The 21,787-nt window shown below is 32.0% G+C and overlaps 1 protein-coding gene across 1 annotated transcript in view; it reads right to left on the bottom strand.

The window, feature by feature from the left end:
* LOC121118576 (TOG array regulator of axonemal microtubules protein 1) overlaps positions 1 to 21,787 on the bottom strand; it is a 25,062-nt gene extending 3,275 nt beyond the window's left edge. Inside the window, exons 1-3 of the mRNA XM_071888933.1 lie at positions 21,581 to 21,787; positions 7,799 to 8,085; positions 840 to 1,225 (exon numbers count right to left, since the gene is read on the bottom strand). Of these exons, the coding sequence (XP_071745034.1) occupies positions 840 to 1,225; positions 7,799 to 8,085; positions 21,581 to 21,657 (750 nt within the window). The 5' untranslated portion in view covers positions 21,658 to 21,787. The remainder of the gene's footprint in view (positions 1 to 839; positions 1,226 to 7,798; positions 8,086 to 21,580) is intronic.

Raw genomic sequence — 21,787 nt, 5'->3', positions numbered from 1 at the left:
AAAAAAGGACCCTCTCCAAAATACAGGTGTGCACGTCTAAAACTGAACACTCTTTTAAATTTTACGCCATGCAAACATTCGTGATTTTATTGAGGTGAAACGGGTTTATACTTTCGAGGCAAGGGTCTTGACTAGTTATAAACAAAACTCCAGCAAAATCTAAATAGCAACAGTGAAACAACAGCCGATAATATGGAGAGACGTCGAGTCGCAATTTTGGAACTTTCCGCGTGGGGAAAACTCCCACTGAAATTGCCAAGGTTCTTAACTGCAACCGCACCACCGTTTACAGCGTGGTAGCCAAAGGGACTCCTGAGGCGACCACAAGATTTAAGTCAAGGCCTCGAAGGTCGGACGAAATGGTTGCTACCGTGAAAAAGTCTGTCGAGGACAAGAGAGGCCAGAGTCAGCGGCCTCTCCAGGGAGTTCAACGTTACCAGAAGGACCATGGACCGGCTAATTAAGAAAGATCTTGCCCTTAAGCCCTCAAGCCTGTAGACAAGGAAGAACGCCTAATATTTAAAGGAGTGTTCAGTTTTAGACGCGCAAACCTGTATAATCCTGCGGACGCCCCCGCATAGACACTTTACCACCTCTTAATAAACACATCTTTAATTAGAAAACATGTTATTGACCTGTAGTTATTTTTGATTTACAAATAATATACGGCTAAATCCTCATTTTTTAAAGATTACCTAATGGACCCCTTGGGCGGTAATGGCCATTAAAGTGTAATTTGCAGAGCCTTTGAGGAAGTTATCATAATAGGTTATTGATGGAAATGAAATATAAATTTCAATTTGTAGTGGAAATCTATAATTAAAAAACTTTGGACTTACTTGATCTTTGAAGCTTTTACTTAAGCGATGAAACAAGTTTCTCAATTTCTCAGGTACTCCATGAATCACCATGCTCTCAAATTTTTCATCCCCAATAAACTCTCGTAAACGGATGAGAGCATCATATGCTGGAATCTTACGATTCTTGATTGTCAACTGCTTAAATGACTTTTCGATAATAGGAAGAGTATGAAGTACTTCATTATTCTGATCAGAGCTCCCCATTCGCTTATAGAATATCCCGGGAACAAGTTTCAAGGACTCGATTGAGATATCATCATCCATATTATCAATTCCATTGGAAGCCAATTGTTCCAAAAGTATTTGGGCTCGACGCTCAGTGACGCGCTGTAGTATGTCAATTGAGGCTTTTTGAGCAACTGGGGCTGCATGATAATAAAAAAATATGTAAGTATTATAAACTAAATTGGTATAATAAGATGAAATTTGTCCCTATTTTTTGTTAGTTGATGCCTTATTTTGTGACCTACAAAAAGCTACAAAAGCTGTTTAAATATTTTTTTGAAAAATCTTTTGTAGAAACACTTAAAAATCGATTTGAAATAAATAAAATACCTCTATGCAGTAACTTATTCATTTAAATATACAGGGAGCGGGGATCAGATTGTCGCCTACTTTAAACCTTAATAACTTGAAGACGACATTATCAAATAAAAAACTGTTTACCAAACAGGAAAGCCATTCTCGTCAGCTAACGATACATAGTTCAGTTAGCATCATGCCGTCATCATATGAGGAGATAAAGAGCTATAAGTGGAACGAGGAGCTTTCAATGTCCGCCGTAGTCATGGCATTGGTTAATAATGGAGGTGAAATCTCCAATTCAACGATTGCTTCAACCTTAGGAGTGAATTTACGGACTGTTCAGCGTATCCGTAAGAAGCTAGAGGACACCTGGGATGTTGATGCCACCATAAAGAGGGCACCCAAGGAGGAGGGCGCCGACAGGAAGGTCAGGGACACCGACTTTGTCGACAAGGTGAAGAAGATGGTTGAGGATGACCCTACCAGGTCCATGAAGGCCATGGCGAGGGATCTGGGCTGCCCTGGGTGTGGCAACAGGACTCAGCACCCTGCCATGTGTCCAAAATCTCCATGCAGTGGTTAACCGAGAACTGTTATAACGTTGTAACCAAGGATTTGTGGCCTCCTAACTCTCCTGACCTTAATCCTTTGGACTTTTTTGTCTGGGGCTATGTCGAGAAACATACCAACAGACATCCCCATAGCACCAAGGCCAGCCTGATGGACTCCATCAAGGAGGTATTCGGCCACATGGACAATGAGATGGTCAGAAGAGCCTGCGGCTGGTTCAGAGGCTGTATTGAGGCCGTTATTGATGCCAACGGTGATTATATCAAATGAATGGCTACTCTATACCTATATGCTCGTCATAGTTTTGATTTTCAATAAAAAAGTTAAAAAATGTACATTTTGTGTTGTTTTTTGTAGAAAAATATTTTGACGACAATTTGATCCCCGCTCCCTGTATCAGGAGTAAGCAAACTATAACCCACAAGCCGCATGTTGTCCAGCAACTACTTTTCTGTGGGCCAACAGAAATATTTTATGAAACATTATAAATGTACTTCAGTTGAAGTTTCTACATCAAAATATTTTAAAATATCTACATTAATATAACAAAGATTGTTTCCGGAGTACTCATTTTTAGTTTGCATTAAATATCTTAGAACTGCGTGAAAATTTATTTAAAAAATATCAAATTGCAGCAACGAGTGTTTCTCAGCACATCACATTGAAAAAAAGGGGTACATATTTATATTATTAAAGAAAAGTTTATCTGTATGTTTGACAAATCCTAAAAATACCGAATACTCCTGCTCGTAAATTAACAAAACAAATTGGATTCCTTTTTTTATCTCTCAACCTTTTCTTTTCCTTTAAAAAAAAAAGAGAAAAATCCCAAAATCGGATGCTATTTATCCAATTTTCTCCAACTTTTGGACTATACTTCATTGCATCATACACTGATTATTTTTCAATTCTTAGCAACTGTTAATTTAAGTTCAATCAATCTCACCATTCAAATCCCTAATAATGGGTAGTAGTACTAGAAAAATCCAGAGTTGATAAATTAAAAAAGAGTTGTTGATCATTTGTGAGTATAATTATGCAAAATTAATTGTTTTTTATTATTATATAAATTATGGTTTGCCTTGTTTACATAACTATAAAATATTTTGATTAACATAGCTACCTGTAAAAATCTGCTTTAATTATATATTACCCATTAAAAATTACGACTTTTTAATGAGGCCTTGTCGATGAATAGTTTGATTGTGACTTGTAAATACATTCATACTAAATTTATTCAATGAATTTTCATTCCTTGTAAATCAATTCCCATTCTTCAAAGCGATTGAAAACTATTTTTTTAAGTATATAAAAATATTACTTTGTAAAAAAAAAAAAAAGTCATACAATGAAGTTTTTGTATTTTTCTAAAAAGGTAACTCAAATTTAAAATTAAAAAAAATGTGATTCTACGATTAATTGACAAACAATTTATTTTAGTAAGAAATGCATTTTATCCCAAATAAAAATGCCCATATCTTAGTTTTCAAATAATTAAGTCATCCCATATTAGAGGTGTAAAAAATGAGATAACAGTCGAAAAATTTGAGGCAGAAAAATTAACAAAAGAAACATATTGCTTATGTTCCTTAGCTTGTTATTCGTTTTTTAACGCTGTGTAGGAAGCCTCGCTAGTGAAAATTACTAGAAAGGGGAAACATATACTTCATAAGTCATATTTTGTACATATTTAAAAGCGAGTTAGAATAAAATCCGTGGATTTTGGTTGAATGACTCATTTTTTTCATTCTTTCGCAATGCTTAAAATCTACCTAAGCCCTGCGTGGCTTCTTCAAGTCTTCCATCACTAATTATCTCCAGTGCCAAGCCATTCCTGGCTTGTGTTATACATATATAACTATTGCCTATATCATATAAAAGCTTTAATCTTCCCTATTACTAAAAAAAAAAAAAAGTCATCAAAAGAAATTAATTTGAAATTTTGGGCTTTTAGGACAAAAAAGTAATTTAAAAAATTTTACGAATAAATATATAAAAATGTCATCATAAACATTCGACCGACCGAGCAAAATCGAAGTCTAAGTATGGTTCCTTCTAGAATTGATAAAAAAAAAGATTGATCTACGTCTTGGGATATTGGTGGGATTAATTTAGTTGGAACAGATTTTCCTAGCACGATATTTGATGTCCCATATCGTCAAACTTATTGACAATATTTTTTCAATGAATTAATAATTGGCTCGTAGTTTCCGTTTGTATACCTATAAGGTAATTTAATTTTAAAATCAAATCTATCATAAATGATTTTTTTGTGATTTTGTAAGGTTTTAATAAATGCTTTATAAAAATGTTTATTTATTTTTATGAATATTGTGTGTATAGAGATGTAAATCCTAAGCATTTTTTAGCATGAACAGTTTTTTTAATTTTTCAAAGCTGTTTTGATGATTACTTCATTCTTAAGGAAATAAAATCTAATTATAACAGACACCTCCTCATGAAAGACTCAGAGTAACTCTAGGGATTTGTCGGGGAGTTATTGGTTGAGTTGCAGAAAATATGACCAGCGCGGATGGTAAAAATAAAAGAAACAGAAAAACGACATGGTACCCCGACAATTTGAAGGATTTTAGAGGAAGGGAACTTACACAAGTTCCACTCCGTAAAACAATATATGTAGGAATTACTCCGTTTTTTATCCTAAATTATACGTTGAGTCCAACAAGGCCTTACAATTATAAATCCACACAAAATCTTCAGTATTACTTCAAGAATTAAATAACATGAATAAAAGCGTTAAAATATGAAAAGGACTCTTCAGATCACCAACTAGAGGAAAATATCGGAGGGACTTGATCATATCTTATGCAGCCCAAGTCATACAGGTAAGTCCTTGTTGTCAAGGTTGTGCCGTTATCGGTCTAGCGGTTCTAACGGTTCAAGCAGTTCCGATTCTTGAGCCGCTAGAACCGGAACCGACAAAGTCGAACCGAGACCACAATATATTGCTCATCAGTCTCGTTTCTTGTGCTTTTGTTCCTGTATAGAATATATGTATAAAGAAAATACAATTTAGAAATATTATAAAAATTAAATTAACTTTAATCAACAAGTCAATTTTGGGAGTTTTTTATGAGCAGTTTCAACGTTTTCCAAGGATTTGTTTACGTCGACAGGGTGATACAATTGTATCTGAGTGCCAAATAGCTATGGGTCTCTCATGGATCTGTAAAAGTGATTTTAGGCAATAGACAGTGTAAATAAATGAGCGAAGGGGTGGGATAAAAGATCCACTACTTAGCTTGTCGGGGCCCTAAAAATGATAACTATAATATTTCTTAAGCAAGGGTTTCCCAAACTTACTAATACATTATAAGCTGAGGCCCCCTTTATACGAAACATGTGTACTATACATATATGTGTAGACTGAAAGCAATCCTCAATTCTCCATCTTCCTACAACCCCTCCCCCATAGAATCCCCACACGGCCCTCATTTTGAAAACCATTGTATTAAGAAACCTTGGTTTACGGGGACCCCGAGGTAAATTTGGGGCAGTTTGCACTCTGCGTATACGGTAGCTACGGCCCTGTTTGTATCAAATATCATTTTGTGGGACATAATTTTTTAACAGAACCCCTTTTTTTAAGTACCTTTTACCAAACTGAGACCTATAGAGCTGAACAGAGACCGAAACTGTTGACATGAAAAACCGGGACTGATAGAACCACTGAACCTGAACTGGGCACAACCTTGATTCTTGTATTCGGTGTAAAATTGAGTACCAAGATTGAAGAGTATATACTATATACGGAGTAGAATTTGTGTTTATTCCCGTATCTTATAGCTGCTTCTACCAAATCAAATAAAACGTCATGAGAAGAAAGTTGCTCTTCTTTACAACATCCTTCAGATTATCAGGGTGAGCATGTTGATTTTCAGATTCTTTTTTCTATATACAAATGCTTAGAATTTACCCTCCATGTATTTATTAATGTAAGTATATGTAGTTCTTTGAATAAAACCATTTTGTAGTAATCATTTGACAAATTTGTTTCTAAATTAATTAATTAACTTTTTCTATTTGTAAACAAAAGCATACATATTTGCACGGTTCAATTAAATTGGGTCAAGGAAGAAGGGTGAGTTGTACAACTTAAAGTGAATATGGTTTACATACTCTATTATGAGTATTTGTAATCTTTTAATTGTTTTAAGGAGTGAGAGTACAAACATAATATGCTCGTATAAACATACACATTTCAATCACAAATATGTTCCTTGTATAAAGAGTCATAAAAAATAAAATAGCTTGGATTTCAATGCAACACACGACTTGTTGTGAAAGATTTATAATCGAAATGAAAAAAACTATTGGAATGTCATGGTTGTTTTTTTGTATTTCCCCTTAGTTTTTGTAACTAATAACCTATATTCTTGAAAGAATGTGGACTATAATTCTAGGCCCATCATTTTTTACTAAGGCCCTCTGAAAGAGTGTCAAAATTAATATCTTGGAGAGTGTAGGGAACTTTGCAACAATTTTTGTAAAGTTTTTTTGACTTACACTTAGCAAATTTCAAAAAAGAACTTGTCTTTTTAAATTTAATTAATTGTTTTTCAAAAAATTTAATTAATTGTTTTCAAAAAATTTAATTAATGGTTTTTCAAAAATTTAATTTTTTAAATTTAATTCATGTCTTTTCAAAAAATTTAAATTGTCTCCGAATAGCTATGGATTTTTGAAGTTTTTCTCTGAAAGATGTAATATTTGATTATTTTTTTTCAAAAAAATTTATATCAAAAATTAAATTTTAGAACTTTTTTTCAAAAAAAAATCATATTTTTCTAAATAAATCTGGATTTTTGAAATTTTTTGTTAATAGCTATGGTTTTTTTAATTTTTGTTAATTTTTTTAATTTTTTTTTCCAAAAAGTTTAATATTTAAAATTAAAAAAAAAAAAAAATTATATTGGAAACTTAATTTTAGAAATTTTTGAAAATAGCTATGGATTTTTGAAGTTTTTCCCGAAAAATTTAATATTTGAAATTTTTTTCCAACAAGATTTATATTTGAAATTTTTTTATTTATTTTTTGTTACCAGCTCTGAACTTTTGAAATTTTGTGAATAAATGTGGATTTTTTCAATTTTTTTCAAATAAATTTAATTTTTTGTCAAAAGCTGTTAATTTTTGAATTCATTTTTGATAAAATTTAATTTTTTTTTTTTCAGAAAAAATTAACCTTTCAAATAATTTCCAAAAAATTGTAACCTGCGGACACACCTGATACTACATAACTTGTGGGTTTCCAATAGGAATTTTAAACACGTCCACGCACTTCATAAATTAAATTGTATCTATATTACATAAATGAATCCCTACAGTTCAAAAATTCTACAGGGAAAATTTTAAATTGTCACTAAAACTTGGCAAATAATGAGTTGCTTTACTGTGAAGGTTCCAATGGCTAACTTTGAGTGGTTTTGTGATTATAATGTCCATGGGGTTTTCAAGAGTTAGTATGACAATAAAAATCAACAGATAATTAGTAATATATAGGGGTTTTTTTTTTGCTCAATAATTTATAAATGTATCGACCCTATAATCCATATCGATCAGACTCTTTTGACTGTATATTCCAAGAGTAGTATACAGTCAAACACTGTATAAAACGATCAGGAAAGTAAACTGTAAAAGTGACTACTACGTGCAAGTAAACTCTTAAAACAAGTTTCCTGTCCTCTAATAATTAAAAATTTGAAAATTGGATATAACGAGTGACCACTACGTAGAAGTGAACTCTTTAAACAAGTTTCCTCTCGTTACACCAGGTTTAAATGTATACCACAATGGACATTATACATAAAATTATTCCTTACAAGAACTTCCCAGCTGTGATAAAACAGCTGGGATGAGTATCACATATGCCGAATTGATCTCTCCTTCTGTCTTTATCTTAGTTTCCAGGACATCAATCAATTGAAGAGCCTCCAATTTCTTTTCTGGCTTTGCTTTCTTTGCCAAAAGGATGTGAGCCAACTCCTTGAATATCCGTTCCTTTGAAACATATTTTGGAAGAGAGTTTCGCTTGTCCAGATAGCCCTGGATGTCTTCAATCACAGAATAAGAGTCCTCTAACATGTCGGCTAATCTTGATTCTTCTTCACTAAATAGGAAAATAAAATTTATTATACAGATTGCAGGATTATATTTTTGAATGGGCTTGGTTTTTAGTATTTTTTCTCAAAAAAATACTAAAAATTATAAAATTTTGGAAAAAAATTTGAGAAATTAAATTTTTTCGGAAAAAAAAATTGACAAAATAAATTTTTTGGAAAAAAATTTAAAAAATTAACAGCTATTCACAAAAAGTTATTTTTTTTTTGAACAAATTTTCTAAAACCCATAGTTATTCTCAAAAAATTAAATTTTTTGGGAAAAAAATTTTTATTAAATTTTTCAGCTAAAAAATCTATAGCTATTAAAAAAAAATTAGGTTTTTGGAAAAAAAATTCCGAAGTTAAATATCAAGTTAAAAAATTTTTGAAAAAAAATTTCGAATATTAAACCTTTTGAAAAAAAATTTCGAATATTAAACTTTTAAAAGTAAAATTTCAAAAGTCTATTACTATTCTCAAAATATAAAATTTTTGGAAAAAAAATTCAAAAATCCAGAGCTATTCAGAAAAAAATGACTTTTAAAAAAAAGTTTCTAAAATTAAATTTCAATTAATTTTTAATTCAATTTAATTTCATATATAAAATTTAAAAGAAAAAAAAATTAAATATTAAATGTTTTTAGTAAAAATCTAAAATTCCTTAATTTGTGGGTGCTACAGCCCCTCCAGCCTTTCCCTTGTGGACGCCCCTGAGTTATACATATATGGTTCTCTCAAAAATATAAAGAAACAAATCAAGAAAATGATATCCACTGAGTTAACAACGAAAAGCTATCTTGAATAAAAATCAAGAAAATAAAGAGACGGAATAGAATAAATATGTATAGCTTTATATATACATATAAAACTATAAAATTAGATTTGTTTAATGTAACTGTATATGAAATAAATAAATATAAAAAATATCTAAACGTTCGCAAGCGTACAAAAAAAAAGTTAATTGCTGATGTGACTTTATTTCTTTGCCGATTTTATTAAAATTTTCACAAAAATCAACATTTTATTATAAATTTGACATTTAATCATCAAAATCCCATCAAACATCCCACTGATTTCTTGACGTTCCCACTAGGTAAATTCCGATATACTCTCCTTTTTCCAGCTCTCAGGGATCTCGTTGTTCTCTGGGGACCTTTATTGAAAATCCGTTCAATATTGCCTCACACAAAATAGTCTAAAAGGTTCAATTACCGCGAGTTAAGAGGCCAAGAACTCGGCGAGACGTACATCACATTCTCAGAATAAAGAAAATCGAGTGTTCTTTTGCTGGGGTGACAGGGTGCCCTGTCTTACTGCCAGATCCAAGATCGGTATTTCATGTTGCTGCCGATCCAGGGAAATATTTTGGTGTGTAGAACACCGAGTTAGACCTTGGTGTTGTCCTTCAGGCCGGGCTTAAAGATGAAAGGTGGCATAACGTGAAACTCGCTGCTAAAAACGCCAAGAGCCATAACTGGCTGTGTGTACTAGGCCTTCATGATCCGAGGTAGATTATAAGGACTTTTTGCCAACTATCTATTGTTTCTGAAGTTATGCTTCTGGGTTTGAGAGAAATTTACCTCATCTAAGAAGAACAAGACAAGATCTTTCACGAGAGACTTCGGTTTTACCTTGATCAAACACTTTGTTCGGGTCACAATTTTCACTCCTGTTTGACAGGGTTATAAGCTGTCCCTTGCGACTTGCATAGCTGTGATACCGTAGGTCTTCATTGATGACATAAGAGACAGTTGAACAGGATGCTACGTTGATGCTATCAGAGATTGCATTCATCAATTAGCCGGGATTCTTCTAAAAAAAATCCCTCAATAAAGCAGGACTTCGGACGATTTTGCCCACTTCCGGGTCACAAGGCTTCCGGGAAATCATCGTCAGTGGGTCCTTGCCATCTTGTTTGACACGTTTTCTGAATAAGTTGAAAAAATCAATTTGTGCACCCAACCGCTTTAGCCAAAAATCTATTTTACCTTTAAAATTGTACAAAATACCAGGTTTGTTAGCGATCAGGGAAAAAATTGCAATCCGATCAGAAATTCACTGCGATATAGCAATATAATGATCAGGGTCATTTGTTATCAGCAATCCAATCAATTTAATTGCAATCTTATTCAAAAATACAATTTCCTTAACCTATAACTAAACCTATATTTGTAAACCTTTTTAACCTAAATAAACGATTTATACACATTTTTCAAATGTATTTATTTATAAATATTTTACTATAATAAAAAAAATATACATATATATGAAAAAATAACTAAAATATTGATATACATAAATCACTTCTCGTCTAGCCCTTTATTTGTCATTAACAGGAGATGATTCTCAAAGTTGTCGTCTCTCGTCCTCTATCTAGTTCTTCACAGGATCTGTTTGGCCTTGGAGAACAAGCGCTCACTACTAGCACTGATATTTATAAATATCGGCCGAAATCAGTTCCCTCGACATATGTATATAAGGATCGATCCCAAGTCAAGACTGAGGTTATAAAGTTTGAGACGACAATCAAGACCGAAACCAAGACCAGTATTTTTAGTACGAGATCAAGACCGAGTGTAATAGTCCCATCACCAAGACTTTGATGTTTTGAGACCGAGACGAGACTCAAGATAAAAAAACGATCTCGACAACCACATCACTATTAGACGATATGTAAATATGTATAAATTTATCGGATCACAATATTTTACTATTTCTTTTGCAATATATCAATATAAAGATCAGTACTGATTGCGATACTGCGCTCAGCGATATAGTATCACCATATTGTAACAATTGATAGCCGACCAGAAAAAACTCGGATCAACAAGACTGCAAAATCTACAAAAGTGCACTACGTTTTTCTTCTTGATTAAAAGAAAACGAGTGTATGTTGTCGTATGGAAGCGTAATGAGCATCTGGCGTGGTAGAGTACAGTGTTGCCAGGTGGGCTTAAGCAAAAGCAGCTAGATGTAGTTTTAAAATTGACTAAAAATCCTCTAGTTTCAACAAAAAACAGCTACTTTTTATAAATCTAGTATCACGATGAAAGTGATGATAAAATAATAAATACCAAAATCTTTGCAAACACTACACGAATTTAATTCCCTCTTTGATTTCAAAAGTCATAACCTTAGTTGGTCAAAAAAAGGAAGAAAAAAAGGTGTGCATGTTTCATTTATAGTCTAAAGAGTAATCATTGTCCTGGTCTCCAGTTTAGAATAGCTTGGGGTATAAAAATTTATGTGAATTTAATCAATTTGCACACCCAAAATCGGAGCCTATATATTTATTTGTTTTCTGCCGTAACTAAAAATTGGCTAAACTATTACAAAAATAAGCTATAATTTCCAACCATCAACTAGAAGATATTTTTTCCAGCTAGACAATTCAAAATTTCCAGCGAGATTTAGCCGGAAATTAGCTAGCCTGGCACAGAGTGACATTTGTACCAGACTTACTATCCATTAGGGTGTGTTTGTAATAAACCTGGTTTGTAGGGGAATGGGATGAGGCCAGAGAAAATTGCAAACTTTTTAAAGTACTACCCTTTAAACATATAGATAGGCTTAGTATTCAATTTTTTGGGATGAATTGAGATAACCACAAATATTAGCTAAAGTCTGGAACCTACATTTGATTTTTGGTAAGGTTAATATATACCCAATATTGAATTTGAAATAAAATATTTCTAATTATGTCATTCTGACGATTTGTAACCATTCAAAGGATTAATCAGAATAAACACAATGAAATATGGTTAAAATTCGTCAAAGAATACAAATAACATCCAGACTCCATTTTGAAAAAAATAATTTTACCTTAGTTTTGTGTTGACGAACACCATATGTCATAAAAGTGTTTGAACATTCCTTATACGGGCATTGATTACCTTTTCTCATGGTACGATTTTATTAAAACTTGAGTTTATATTTATATTGAGCACAATTCCTTACATATTACTCATAATTTATATGAGTACTTAAGCTAATAAACAAAGCCTATGAAACAATAAGGCTGTAAATATATTGTTAAGTTAAATCTTTAAAAAAAATAAAAAAAATTAAGGAATTTCTGCTTTTTTACTAGAATATTTAATTAAATTTTTCAACTTATTTCCGGAAAATTTTATTTTTTTGTGGATAGCTATGGATTTTTGAAATTTTTCTCCGAAAAATTTAACATTTGAAAAAAAAAAGAAATTTTATGTGAAATTAATTTTTCAAATTCTTTGTGAAAAGGTGTGGACTTCTGAAATTATTTCCAAAAAATTTAATATTTGAAATTTTTTTGAACAGTTGATAATTTTTAAATTTTTTTCCCGTAAAATTTAAAATTTGAATTTCTTTTTTTTCCAAAAAAATTAATTTTCTGTGAATATCAATGAATTTTTGAAATTTTTCTCCAAAAATTTAGTATTTGAAATTTTTTTGAACAGTTAAATTTTTGAATTTTTTTTCCTAAAAATTTAATATTTGAAATTTTTTTTATTTTTTTTTTTTTTCTTCAAAAAATTTAATTTCCTGTGAATATCAATGAATTTTTGAAATTTTTCTCCAAAAAATCTAATATTTGAAATTTTTTTGAAGAACTACCATTTTTTTAATTTTTTCTTAAAAATTTAATATTTGAAATTTAAAAAAATTTTTTTTTTTGAAAAAACATCCAAAAACCAGGACCCCACCCAAAAAAAAAAAAAATATATATATATATATAATCCCGGGGACACCGCTTATAATTAATGATTAAAATATAAATATATAATGCTTTAAAAAATTACATTCCAAATTATGTATATTGTATATGGAATATAAGATTATGAACGTTTATAGTAGTTTTTATTAAAAGCTCAATATATCATTATTTTGTTACTATACACTAGAAGTGGTTTATATTAAGTAAGTGTCAAATTATATCTAAGATTGATGTGTTTCAGGGGTTTCTCATTTCCCTGGGAAATATTGAGATAGATCCCGTTAATTAATTATTTAAATACTATTAAATTTAAGTATTTATTTTTATATTTTAAGAAGAAATAGGATTGCCTAGATAAATCTGGAAAAAATTCAATTGATAATAACACTGGCATCCTTGCACTGAATTCACCTATGAGTGTCTCAATTAAGAGTTTGCAGTCTTGTGTATAATATCCCCTGTTGACTGAGAAACAGAAGGAGGTCAGGTTGGCCCACTGCAAGACTCTGCACTCAAGGCTCAAGACGTCCAATGCAGGTCACACCATCATTTTCTTAGATGAGAAAATATTCACTATTGAACGCAAAATGAACTCTCAAAATGACAAATGGCCCTCCACATCCAAGGACAATGTCCCCTATGTGTAAAAGTCCAAGAACTTCACCTCAATCAGGGTCTTGGGGATCATCGCCAGCACAGGGAAGGTTATGCCACCATTCTTCTTCAAGAAGGGAGAGAAGGTCAATAATACTATGTATATGGAGTGCTTGAGGTCCACTGTGCTTCCGTGGGTACATGCAAACGTCCCTGAGCCCTACGTGTGGTAACAGGACTCTTCTCCCTGCCACACGTCTAAGATCAGCCAAGAGTTCATCAAGACCAACTTTTACGATTTCTGCCCCCCTCCCCCAAGACTTATCCATCCAACTCTCCCGATAGCAATCCGTTGGATTACTTCTTGTAGGGAAAGTTGGAGAAGGAGGTCTGCTCAATGCACCACAACAGTGTGGACAGCCTGAAGGCAACCATGAAGAAAGAGTGGACGAGGATCTCGGCTGCAAATGTGGAGAATCCAACCAAGAGCTTCAGGGCTAGGATCGAGAAAGGGATTGCCGGTGAGGGTAGTCACATCGAATATAATAATATATAAATCTCAAACAAATAATTGTTGTTTTATTGGCTACATCTCGATCTATTCTACAATTTTAGAAATACACTTTTGAATTTTGTAAGGATTTATCTCGGCAACAACCCACTGGGTACAAGATTGTTGTTCCTGTAAAATTATATCATTTCTAAGCATTTTGGTGCTTTGTCAGGCATTATTGATCTTAAATGCATATACCCAGTGCTTGAGTTCTAGGGGAATGGGGGATATGTCCTCTTTCCACAATGAAAATAGTCAAAATCCCCTCTAAAACAGGCAAATTACATTAAAATTGCACTTTAGGCCACTGTATTTTCAAAAAAAAATTCGGGATAAAAACTTCGAACCCCGAATAATAGTAACCCATGGCTGACCATCCTTCCTGGTTTGATTTTAACACTCAACACCTGCTTATACTGACTGCATCATATGCAAAGCATATTTAATTTTAAATCTTTAAACTGAATCATTATGAAATATGCATTAATTGTTTAATTTATTTCATTATTATACATAACAAAATAAAACTTGAAAATAATTAAATGTGTGATTTCCGTTACGTATAAAATCCTAATAAACGGCATCCCGAAAGAGAATCCGGAATGTGTACATTAGTCTTGATACTCTGTCCGATATCTTTTTTTTTTTTTTCGGTTTGGTCTTACGTGATTTTTTCGTGAGTGTGGACCGAATTTGTTGAAATTATATCAGTCTCAGATACCACCAGTCTAAGATTTCGACGTCGAATCCCGACACTACTGTACGTATATATCCGAGTACACAATAAATATTTACAAGAAAGAATACATTCAATTTCTTCATTCTTTACATCAAGGTTCTTCAAAAGTAGCATTTTGTTGACTTGGGTTTTCAATTAATTATTTAATAATTATCTATATAATAAACGGATTTTTGAGGATAAAATAATCATGCAAGGGTAGAATAACCCAGTGGTTCTCAGATGGGGGAGGGGGGTGTACCCCTTGGAGTACTTGGAGGCACTCCAGGGGGTACTTGAGATTTTTACTCAGGTGCGTCCGCAGGATTTGGGAAAGAAGGGCTGTAGCCCCCTAACCCCAATTAAAGAATGTTTGTTATTTACTAGAAAATTGATTGTTTGAACATTTTTTTTTCTTAAATTAATATTTGGAATTCATTTTAATACTCTGTAAATAGCTATGGATTTTTAATTTTTTCTTCAAAAAATTTGACATTTGGAATTTTTGGAAAAAATATCATTTTTTGTAAACAACTGTTGATTTTGAACTTTTTTCGAAAAATAACTTAATTTTTGAGAATGGATATGTATTTTTGAATTTGTTTCCCAAAAAGTTTAATTTTTTGTGAATAGCTAAAGATTTTTTAAATTCTTTTTCCAAAAAATTAATTTTTTGAGAATAAATGTGAATTTTTGAACAAAAAATTGGAAAAATTTTAATATTTGGATTTATTTTCAAATAAATTCAAAAAACCAAGCCCCAAATATAATCCTGCGGACACCCCTGTCACTGAAGCTAACAATGTTTGTGCTCGTAAGAGGATACTTGGGTTAAATAAATATTTTACAAGCGGTACATCACTAAAAAAAAAGGTTGAGAATCCCTGTAGTACAATACAACAAAGGGTTGAATTGAGGGAATATACGTTAAAATATCCTTAAAGAAAGTTGTATAATTCAGTTTTAACCGAATGCAATAAATTTTCTTAACTATAAGTATGAATAACATACTATTTAGAAATTCAGCTGTTTAGGTCTAATCTGTTCACATATAACCTAATATACTTTTTTTAACAATTGCAAAATAATAATTTATTGCATTTATGAATTGCATTTTACAAGGTTTATAACATGCGTTTACCAATGTTAAAGAGAGCAAAAACTATCTTACCCTGTTGCTGTTCAAATGAGTATTGACAAAAGTAATAATAATCAAATTTTCGAGTCAATTGTATTTTATCGATTCGATCTCTTCCTCTCCCTAACTTACTTTCTGCCTAAATCGCAATATTAAGCATGGGTATATATGTATGTACGAGAACAGAAGGGCTCTTTATTTCCTCATACGCATTCTAAAGAGAGCAATTGACGTTATTGGAAGGGACCTTCTTTTAAAAAATAATTACAAGCAGTACTTAATAGTATTTGTGGAAAAGTTATGTTCGTTCATTTTAATTGACCAATTTCATTCCTCCAAATTGAAAAATAAATACGTAAATAGAAAAGAATATGAATTTTTACTAGAAGTGGGGGACTTGAACTACTCAAAGACTTGCAATTCGACTTGGACATGAGTTCATACTTTATAGACTAGCGACTCGACTTGATACTTGACTTGGACTCAATAGCTATAGACTCGACTTGGAATCTTTAGCTAATATATGTAGGTTGAACTTAATAAAAGCTTTAACACTATAGATCACACGGGTGCCAGAGTATATTTGCATGTGGGAGGCCAAATTATATAATCATGACGTCATCAGGGGAGAGGGATATTGGACTTTTTTTTAACAATTTCGATAGGATGTATTGTTTTTTTATATAAATCCGATATTTGACAATTTTTGAAGAAACAAGAAGCTTTTTAGAGTGAAAATCTTTGGGAAGAGACTAAATTTGAAAAAAAATAACCTTTCTGTTTTACTTTTTTTTTTTTAAAGAAAGAAAAGGCAAATGGAATTACTTAAGAGAAATGTTTTTTTTCTTTATTAGGATAAATTGCTTAAAGGAGTGAAGGTGAGACCTGGGACATGTGACCAGGGAACAAGCTTTTATGAAGAATTATATCTAAATGTGATTAGAGTAATTTTCAACATTTTAGTAGTTTTAAATATAAATAAATCGTGGATTTGACAAGAAAAAATATTTTTGTGCATGCTATATTATTAGTCGTTACCGGGGTGTCCATTGAAATCTGAACACTTATTAATTCAATAATGAAGGAAGGTTGAAGTATCGAAATTAATACATATTCAATATATTAAAGCATAAACAGTTGGTTACAAAACAGAAGAAACCTGAGCCCTCTGGCTTACGTACAAGTTGAGAAAATGACACTTGAACGAGATTGACGAATGTCTATTCCCGCACTCCGAGCAATTGGGTGTCTCCAGCAAGTCTGAAACGTTGGAAAGGAAGAAGGGTTCTGTCAAAAAGGCTAAACTGGATCCGGAGGAGTTAAAGAAATCAGTCCAGGACAATCCCCTCAAATCCTTGAGGGGGCGTGCAAGAGATCTCGTAGTAGAGAGCTATCAAAAAAGTTCGTGAAAAAAGCCTTGTGAGGATAAAGAGGCCACTTTTGAAATCATCCATGATTTAAACTCATCTCCTCATCTTGCAAGACTCTTTTTTAATGAGTCTTTTGAGATCTTTTAACTCTTTTTGAACACTTTTGTACATCCTATAGCCCTGAGTTCAAGCCCTTCGACTACACTTTTTGGGATTATGTCGAGTGGAAGGCCTGCAGTCTCCGTTATTGAAACATTGAGGCCCTCAAATCCACTATCATTCAGTACTGGGATCCCATGACAGAGGAATACATCTGAAGTGGGGTATCAGGATTTCCCCAACCCCCTGGAACCTATCGCTAAAGGTGGCGTGATTAATAATTAAGAGAGTTTAGACACACATCTATTTATAGTATTAATATTGTTGAAATTATATTGTAAATTAATAAATTATATCTTGTTGAATTTTAAAATTCAAAGAGTTCAGATTTTTATGAACCACTCGGTATAATATTCCTTTCTTCTTTCCTTAAAACTAAATATCCTTACTCCTTCATTGATGTCTAAGAGCTGTTACACTCTTAAAATGTATTAAACTTTAGAATGTTATTTATCGTTGTAATGGCGAGGGATATAAAAAAAGGGATCTTAGTAATGAAAAAGTGGAGAATATATTTATTCCCATAACTTTCCATCGAATCTCAAGGAGTGAGAAATAGATCAAGGTCATGAATAAAGTTAGAGCCGATTAAACTTAGGAGTTCCATGACGTATCCTTCAAATAACAAAAATAATTTAGTGACGAACTCAATAAAATACGTAAGAGATGTGAGGGGTCTCTCTGTACTATCAGAAATGCTATATATAGTAATTTTATTTGTAAGCAATTCATATGAAGACATTTGAAAAAAACCATATCCTCAGAAAATTAATTATAAGTTAGAAAGACAATCAGTCTTTATTTGTTGTTGCCACTACTTATTATCAATATATTTTTGTTTTTTTTTTTAATAAATCTATTTTTATTAAATAAAATATGTTCTAATAATGTTGTTTTCCTTCTTGTTTTTTTTTTTTCAATCATTTATATTTGTTACTTTCATCATCGGTCTTATTACTGATCTAATTTCTCAAAAAGTTTTCAAAATATTCATTTTGGGAATAATTTATTTAGTGTACGTAGATTTGTTTGAATAATGAAAATGAGCACGTACATTAGTCGTATTTTGACGACTAATGTATTTGATAGTATATCATCTGGTTACATATGAAGAAAAATGCCACTATACAATTATAATTATCGGAATGTATTTTTTTTTAATTGGATGTACGTTATCACAATTTCCCTCATACAAGCGAGGAAAATTGTTGAGATTTGAAGATCATATTTACTTACAAATAAATTCCATATTAGTCAATTAATCATATTTCATAAATTATAACATGTAGATTTGTGAAAAAATAATAATGTATCATCCCTTGTCAGTCTATCCCATGAAATTAGTAAAACTACAGTGATAAAATACATAGCGTGATAATGTGAAGAAGCTGCTGAATAATTTATTACAATAGTTATATGAATTTAGGGATGTCAATAGGTTAATGAAGTTTATTCTAACTTAAATTGAATAGGGTTCGCAAGAATGCTCCAAACTTTTGTCCCTTAAATCCTCCCAATTCCAAGTTTTGTTATAAGATATAATTTTATACCTGGATAGTATTTTGAAATGGAATTAATTAGTGGGGATATATTGTTTAATTCAGGAGATGAATCAAAGACATGATCATTAATAGATTGAAAGATCTAATTATTTTCTTAAAACCAATATTTTGGGAAAATTGCCGCTCTGGAAGTACAATTATCGGCAAAACAAGTCGGCATGCTAAACGTTGGACTATACAGGGTGGAAACACTTCTTACGTTCATTGTTTAAAGTGCAATATCTATCCATGAATAAGACCAGACTGGCTAACTATGTTAATCAGCTGATAGTCAGTTTACAGAATCTGCATGATCAAAACAAACAAAATGTTCAACTATGAACGAGAATCTGCAGGAGGCAATTTGTGGAGCCATGGTGTGTGGATTTCGTGCACAAATGACCAGCAAGAAGATTTCCCAGTTCAACAACTTGTTCTACAACACTATAAAGAATTTATGATGAATATTATGAGAAGGAAGGGGATCCTAAAGAGTTTGACGTAAAAAGAAACACCCACAGGCGTCGTTCTCATACTCATGATGTTGATATTGTAAACTTCACACAGAACCTCATCAAGGAGGACCCTGGCAGTTCTATATACAGGTAGTCGGGAGTGTCTCACACCATAATGGATAAGATTGTGAAGGAGGAAATAAGATACAAGTCATATGCACTACGGAAAGGCCTGTTCATGGTGCAGGTAGAGACTCCCTCACTTCTAGGAGTAGGATATCTGGCCCCCCGACCTCAACCCTTAGGACTTTTATATGTGGGGCGTGGCTGAAAGATATAGAAATCGTCTCTCTCACAACACCAAGCCCTCCCTCATCACCTCTATCATGGAGGGATTCAGCCACAACCCTAGGAAGGAAATCATCAAGGCCTGTTCCGTGTGCAGCCCGCCTGGAGGAGGTCATTGCAGCTGGTAGTGATTTTATCCGTTAATATTTTTTTATGCACATTAATGAAAGATTAATCATAACAAATTTCAAGTTTCCATTATTATTTTGAAAAGAGTTATAGAGATGTTTCCAAATTGCTACTATATTTTGCGTAATAGTATATAATTGTAAACAGCTTAACAACAGCTAATTGCTTTCCAGCCAATCAACATTCAGAACACTAATAAGGGGACCTTGTTTTGTTTTTTTTTCCCTGATGAATCTTATATTTTGCCTTTTTACATATTGAATATTTTGATCAATATATTCCAAATCAAATGGAAAGACGAAGAATTAAAAAAAATATTGAGTTTCATAGGCGTGAAATAGGTCCCAGAGACATATTTTTCAACACTATATAAAAGTGATTAAAAATCGTACAGTTCGCTTCCTACAAGTTGATGAACTGATCCAAACGCAATATACATATTCAACAGATTTATCGCAAAAGAGACTCTGTGAAGGAGGAAGGACCAACTCACAAAATCCTTAAAAGTCTATCGAATGGAAACTTTAATTATACATTTTATTGTATAGAGTCTGGAGTTATCACTAATACACATACGATGGAAGTACTTATGGAAAGAGCCCAGAAGAAATACTTTTTTTACTGCAACGCCTGTTTAGAGACACCAGTTCATTTTTTGTCAATATGTGAAGGCACAAAAGATATAAGAAAGAATATAACTCCCATGATTTTCCCTATATATGTAGTTATTTTATATCAAAGACACTTTTCTTTTCTTTTTATACGGGTTTCCATCAAGATGAAATTAATGTTTTATTTACGAAAGTTTTCATCATTTTGTACAAACTTAGAAGTAATCGAAGTCCAGTATCATATAATTTTATTCAACATATGGAAGCAATTTTTACACCAACGAAGACGAACATAAACGACGATTAGTTCAAGGGTGATTAAATGTTTATTTTTAATTTTTTGAGTACGGCCATTATTTTTGTGTAGTTTGATATTGTATTCTGTTGTGGTTTTATTCTTCCTTTCAAATTGTTTTTAGGATGGCCTGCTTGCAGGTAAAATAGATCTTTAATAAAGTTGTACGTGTGTACAAAATATATATATATATATTCAATATCTTTTTGAATATGCTTTCTAAACGCAATCCTTTTATTGAAAAGTTTGCAACTCATCTCTGATCTAAACTGTCATTAAACTCCAACTTCAGCCTCTACCCTGATTCATATGTAGTAATAAAAAATATTTGAGTCATTTTTTAATACACTTAGACTCAGAACTATATGAATGTTTGCTAGACTCGAATTTAAAATTAAATGCAGAGTTGTATTCAAGCCAAAAAAAAACAGACCCGTAGTAAAAAAAATGACTCAAATCTTCATTAATTATCAAAGTGAAAAGACTTGTTTAATTCAAAGTAAAAGAATCAAGATGGATCTATACCCATATGTTTTGAAGACCGAATTTATCCACAAGACAGATCCTGATTGAAGTTGGAGCAAATTAGTTAAAACTATAATTGTCTCAGACAAGTCTAGTATTTCCAGACCAAGGCAAAATACTAGCAAAGGATAATGACGAATCCAGGAGGGAAAAAATGAGTCATGAACACCTCTGTCTTTTTCTTAACTTTCCTCTTAATATATATTTTTTAAAAGGCCTTTTGGTATATAATTAATACCTATTCTATTTGCCTTTTATGGATTGTACAATGTACTTATATATTTCTGTAAGAAACTTGTCAAATGATAATAACATCATTTGCAAATTAGCAAAAGAAGACTTAAGGCTAACAATATGTAGATTTAACTGACCTTAGAATGGGTGATAGCTTTCTTTGTGCCTTCCAATGGTAAGGCCTTTTGGAGTGGTGAAGGGGGTTGTTTTTCATTCTTCTTCACACCTTTGATTTTACAAAGACATATTTAAAGCCTTCCTTGAGGGAATGTTAACCACAAACTTGAGTTTCTATTCATTGATTTAAACTATTTGACTTATTCCTACCTACATAATTTTAGTAT

Source organism: Lepeophtheirus salmonis, chromosome 5 (genome assembly GCF_016086655.4).
Source record: "Lepeophtheirus salmonis chromosome 5, UVic_Lsal_1.4, whole genome shotgun sequence".
Taxonomy (NCBI): domain Eukaryota; kingdom Metazoa; phylum Arthropoda; class Copepoda; order Siphonostomatoida; family Caligidae; genus Lepeophtheirus; species Lepeophtheirus salmonis.
The sequence above is the reverse complement of the archived record's forward strand: the minus strand, read 5'-3'. Positions and strand labels throughout refer to the sequence as shown.